Source organism: Copadichromis virginalis, linkage group LG18 (assembly GCF_057382275.1).
Source record: "Copadichromis virginalis isolate Kocher_CV1m ecotype Utaka linkage group LG18, C_Virginalis_male_GT1.1, whole genome shotgun sequence".
NCBI lineage: Eukaryota > Metazoa > Chordata > Actinopteri > Cichliformes > Cichlidae > Copadichromis > Copadichromis virginalis.
The window spans coordinates 29,294,632-29,300,631 of NC_140635.1; the positions used below are offsets into that span (position 1 = coordinate 29,294,632).

Genomic DNA, 6,000 nt, shown 5'->3' on the forward strand with positions numbered 1-6,000 from the left:
TCAGTCCACCGTCAGGGTAAACATTCATTTCTGCTCTATTATTCTATTAATTTCTATTTCAGTTCCCACATTATTCTCACGTCTCCACCTGCTGAAGTCAATACAAACATCAGCCAGCGGGCTATTGGTTTCACCTGTCACATTGTATTAATCCACCAGGAAAAAAGCAGGAAGTCATTGTGAGCCATTTGGATGCAACCCAGCCTCCTTCTCTCTTTATTTCTCCTTTTGTCTTGACCTCTGTTTTTCCCACGATTGTTCAGCCGCAGGAAACTCAGTCGTGTTTGAATATGAGGGAACCTGACCATCTGTAGACGATCACACCCCCACTCACCCACCCACCCACACACACACACACACACACACACACACACACACACACACACACACACACACACACACACACACACACACACAGATCAAATTCACACGTACTCAGGCATATCCACCACAACAAAAGTGCTCTGATGTTTGATGTAAAACAGTTTTCACATGATGTTTGACTTTGTATTTGAAAATTAAATGACAAAACTACTAATACTAATATTATTACTTTACATCATTGGGTTTATGACATCATTAATACTAATGATTTCTTATAATCAGACCCACACACAGGCAGCACTGCCTGTAGTACACATCTTTGTGGTACACTAAAACTTGCTGGTGCACGGAGATGAAAAACATGCAGTGTGTATAGATCTTTTGGTAACTGGTGAGAAATAGTACAATGGGGGCAAAATACAACCAGGATATGAAAGAGGAGCGGGAAAAGATAGTTTAGAAAAGACTTGTTTCCTGGTTTATTTGTACTCAGCTGCTGACACATTTTCATTGTTTCGCTCGTGTCCTTCTGTGCACTAGACGAAAAATTACGGTATCTCACATTCATACAGTTACAGCTGTTCTTATGTGCTTTGTGACTGGACACCTACTTTTACTCCCAGCCTTAGTACATCGGTTGTGTGAAACATAAAGATAAGCAGTAGGAGACATGTTCAGGACAAAGAGTGGGCTGTAGATCTGTACATTTCTTGAACACTACTGTGAGTTCACTGTACTCATATGGCCTACATTGTGACTAGATCTCAATTCAGTACGGCACATCTGGATTGTAATGGAACGGGAGATTCATATCATGGATGTGCAGCCAACAAATCTGCAGCAAAATCTCTGGGGAATGTTTCCCAGCCCGTTGCTGGATCTTTGCCATGTAGAATTGAGGCAGTTCTAAAAGTAAATCCCAATACAATCAAGTGTCCAAAAAATGTATCCAAGCAGTTGTGTCCTGGTGACTATTCAAATTCATTTAGATACCACAGTGGGATAACTGCAAGTATCCAAAGGCATTTCAACATAGATGCAAAGCTGCAAGACTTTTTTCTAGAAAGACTTTTGTACATTAACCAAACAATGTAAATAAAGTTTTATTAATGACCATAATAAGTCAAGCCTGTAACGTAACATTTGAACTTTTTCATTTTGATATTTCAGAATGTATTTGAAAAGTCAAACAAACACAGCTAGCATGCTAGAGCTCGCTTTGGTTTTCTAACAGACATGCTAGTGAGCTATTGTAAACAAGCAGTTGAAGTTCTCTTCTTATGCTAACCGCTTTAACGCAAGGAGGCCATTTATGTGAAAAGGAAAAGACCATCTCTGAATCGAGGAGGGGGCCTAAGGGTACATCTTTCGCCATCTTACAATGCTGTGATTGCAGCCATTCCCCAACTCTCTGTGAATGGGACTCATGGCCATTGATCAGTGGTCTTTGATCAGTGGGTTTTGGTCAGTGGTTGTTGATCAATGGTCATGAGAATTTGCATAATTATGATTAAGGAACTGACCTCCCAGCCCATTGTTTCCTCAGTGGGCTGGTTTCAGTCATTATGCAAATGTACTGTTTATAAGATTGGGGAGACCTGCAGTCAGCTGAGACTGAAGAAGTCACTTGGATGAGTGACGAAACGTTTCTCCCACAAAACGCTACGTCCAGATGAACAGAATCAACTTTTTGGAGGGTAACTGCTTTAATGCTAGTCCGTACTTAAATACTAATATTAGCATATTATCGTGCTCACAATAACAGTGCTAGCATGTTTAGCTGATGTTAGCCATATTTAATTAAGATAAAACAAGATTAAATGTAAGTTAAAAATTTACCTAGACATGATAATTATATAACAGCGAGGTCTGAAACATAATTAAAGAATTAAGCAATTAGCATGTTTGCATAATAGAATTTGGTATTTATACTAGACAGAGTGGTGTAAAAGACAGAAGAATCTTTTATAGACCTGCTGTCTGTGACTGGAAAGAAAGTATCGTTGAGGATATTAGAACTAAAAGGCTGTAGGTGAAGATTGAGGGGCCCATTAAAGTGATTCATCTTCTGGTGACCATGAATATCTGTACAAATCTGCAGTTAAAAGATTAACAGTCTGCGCTACAGTGACGCTGCATACTTTTATAAGAAGGAACAAACCCAAGGTTCTGGAGCACTAAAATACACAAACATAAAAAGACAAAAAAATGAAACCATCCTATAATGATGTCTCAATGTGGTATTTATTTCTTCCACACATACAAATAACTTAGCACCTTTATACCTGGTTATGTGTGAAGCTGGTTCAGGTCTTTGAAATCCTTCAGTGTGAATGATTTAGTTTATAAGTGCTCTGTGTTGATGAGTGGAGAGCTGCTCCACTGTTTGATTGTTTAAGCTGCTTGTTTTTCCTAAAATGAGCCACAGGAAGTCTTTCCTGTTTTGAATACACTATGAATAGAAGTGAATTGTGTGTATGTGTAGCGCATGTCGGTGTGTGTGTGTGTGTGTGTGTGAGCGTTTGAATGTGTTAGGGGCGAGGAGGAAGCGGCGTATATAAAAAGGTACCAAAAAGGTCTTCTTTAGGTTTGCAAACAGAGGTATACACTGCGATCAAATAATAGGATGCAGTAATCATGATTTACACCTCGAGATGCTCAAAATGCCACACAGTTAATTTGATCGCGGAGCCGACTTACTGTATTTTTCCTTTCTGTCTCTCTCACAACTCTCCTCCTCATCCTCTCTTCGTCTTCACTCCAGGAAACAGGACACAACAAACTTCCAGCTTCTGTTTCTCTCACTTCCAAGTGGAAGTAGAAATGTGGGAAGCACTTTTGTGTGCATTAAGGTACTGGAAAAATGAACCTCCTGACCCTCTCGTGCTCCCTTCTTTCTCATGTAGGAACTGCAAACTGTTTATATCATCAACATAAATCTTACCCTGCTCCCCCAAAAGGCTGACGCAAAAACATTCACACACATCCAATATTTATATCAGTCGCACACACGCTCACACACACGCACGTATGTGACTCAGATACACCTGGCAGACAGATGGTGCATCTTACAAAACGCAGTTTCATTTTTCAAAAGAAATTGGCTGTGTCCATTCTCCGCATCAGTGGATTCAGATGGCGCACAGCTAAATGACAATGAATTAAATATGGTGATGCAAGCTGCCGGTTAATCAGATAATAACCATGCAACCCACCTACTGATTTTCTTTTTTTTTTCTTTTTTGTTTAAACTCTGCAACCGAGAAACACCCTATTATAAACAGGGTTCCCAGAAAACACTCGTGATTTTAAGCTCTGACACAACAGAAGTTATCATCTGCTAATTAAGACCAAAGACATTTGATTGAGGCTTGTTATTCCTATTACACCTTTCCTGTCCCTTTTCCGTGTGGGGTTTTGTGATAAAGTTCTATTGCCATCGTCCTTTCATCTCATTAGCTAGCTTGGCTCCAATTTTCTTTTTTTAGGAGTTTTCATGATTTGTATCTTACCCACTGAGAATAGGAGCTGAGGGTGGAACTAGCTGTGGTTGAGAGATTGTGTAAACCAGAAACTCACACTGTTTCACACAGGAAGACAGAAAAAAAGAAAGAAAAGCCACTTTCACAAAGTATTTTGTATATTTTATTACAAACATCTACAATAGTCAAAAGCACACACAAACACACACACACATAACAACATCAAACTATTTACAAAAGATACCCTCAAATGAGGGAGAGGATCAGTCATGAGCCAGCAGACTGCTTCTTACTTTCTCTTATATACATTTATACATATATACAGTACACACACACATATCAACAACAGATGCAAACACTAGCTGGAGTGTAAACTGGAGGATTCGGACTCTGTAGTTGTTGAGGTCCCGGGGCGTCTTCGTGGTAAAACCTTCAGACTGGATGCCCGGTTCAGAGTGAGAGCTCTGCGGGCCGAATTCTTGAACCCGGCCCCGAGGAAGGCGTACAGCAGTGGGTTCAGGCAACAGTGAGCGAACGCCATGGGCTCAGCCACCGACAGCCACACGCCTAAAGCAGCTTCCAGCCTGCAGCTGCGGGGCAGGACTTCCAACCGCAGCAGAGCGTCCACAGAAATGCCCGCTCCATAAGGGAGCCAACACACGAAGAAGCAGAGCACCAGCGCGATGGTAGTCCTGACCGCCCGTCGCTTCTGCCTCTGGCCCCCCAGTGGGCCACGGGTCAGCCTGGTGACAATGACGCAGTAACACACCAGGAGCACCAGTCCAGGGATCAACAGACCCACCAGGACGAGCTGGAGGTGGAAGACTGCAACCCAGAGAGGAGCATTTTCTTCTGGGTAGAATCTCTGGCACAGAGTTGACCCCTCTCCTCCTTCCTGAGTGCGGGCAAATATCAAATCTGGCACTGCCAGCAGGCCAGCAGGCAACCAGGCACCTGCAGGGAGGAGGAAGATTAAAAAAGACAAGTGAGGGACTGTGTGGAGAAAAGAAGACTAACAGCAGGAAGAGCAAGCCTTTTGATACTCACCTACATACACCAGTTTGTGAGCCAGCAGCTGCCTCAGCCCACTAGTGTTGGTGTCCGTGGCTCGGACCACCGCAAGGTAGCGGTCCAGGCTGATGAATGCCAGGATGAGCACGCTGCCGTACAGGTTGACTGTGTAGATGACATGCACTCCAATGCAGGTGGCAGCTCCGAAACGCCAGTCAGCCAAGGCTGCATCCACCGCCCAGAACGGCAGAGACAGAACGAAGAGGAGATCCGCAGCAGAGAGATGCAGGCGGTACCAGTCTGTGAGGCTGCATTTCGACCTGGAGACACAAAAAATCTGATCACTTTCATGCTCTTCCCCCACACCCAGCAATGCTTCGAAGTCAAAGCTTCAAACAGCAGTTACCCATCCCCTCACCTGCGTTGGCAGCCTAGGACTACGACAACCAAGCCGTTTCCGGTGATGCCCAGAATGAAGATAAGGGCATAAATGACAGGCAAGAAGACTTGCTGAAGCTCAGTAGTTGTCATGTGCTCCACACCACAGGGCTCCTCCAGATCCACTCCAAGTTCCCCAGAGCCAGAGCCAGAGCCGGTGTCATTGTAGTAATCCTCAAAGACGATATGCTAGAGACAGATGAGAAATGATGAGAAGAGAGAAGGCAATCATATATTTGTGAACACATTTAAAGTTTGTGCATGATTAGATGACACCTCCCTACCTCATAGTAGGACATGGTGGAGACGGCTGCACTCCTTCGTTGAGTGAAGCTGAGATTTCTGTCCACAGAGGTTAAATAGTTGTTTACATGCTCCTCCCCCCACACTCCAACACATCTGTGTTCCTGCTGAAACGTTTTTCCTGTTTTCGAGGTGTCAGGTGCTGATATCTATCACAGGATACCGCAGTGTGTGCGCGCACTGTGAATTGTTTTAGCCCTGAGACCTCTGGTTTGTGATAATCAGGTCCTATTGGCCATAGGAAAGGATGTTGATGAGAATTGGACAATAAATAACGTGTCAGTGTTTGTGTGTCTGCGTGCAACAGTAACACTCTAAGCTCCATTCTTAGTTAAATCAGGGCAAGCAGCAGGAGTGTCTCCGCAGACTGTGAATATACTTGTCCTGTTTGCATCACTGTCTCATATAATGCATGCAAGGAGCGTGCACACTGAGGGCTGAT

The 6,000-nt window shown here is 43.5% G+C and overlaps 1 protein-coding gene across 1 annotated transcript; it reads right to left on the bottom strand.

The window, feature by feature from the left end:
• Positions 1-3,955: 3,955 nt before the first annotated feature.
• Positions 3,956-5,706, bottom strand: LOC146688216 (C-X-C chemokine receptor type 4-like). The gene is made up of 4 exons (XM_085439435.1): positions 5,540-5,706; positions 5,236-5,444; positions 4,854-5,137; positions 3,956-4,760 (listed from the first exon to the last, which is right to left on the bottom strand). The coding sequence occupies exons 1-4, from the start codon at positions 5,552-5,554 to the stop codon at positions 4,165-4,167; spliced, it is 1,104 nt and encodes a 367-aa protein (XP_085295561.1). The 5' UTR covers positions 5,555-5,706; the 3' UTR covers positions 3,956-4,164.
• Positions 5,707-6,000: the final 294 nt, after the last annotated feature.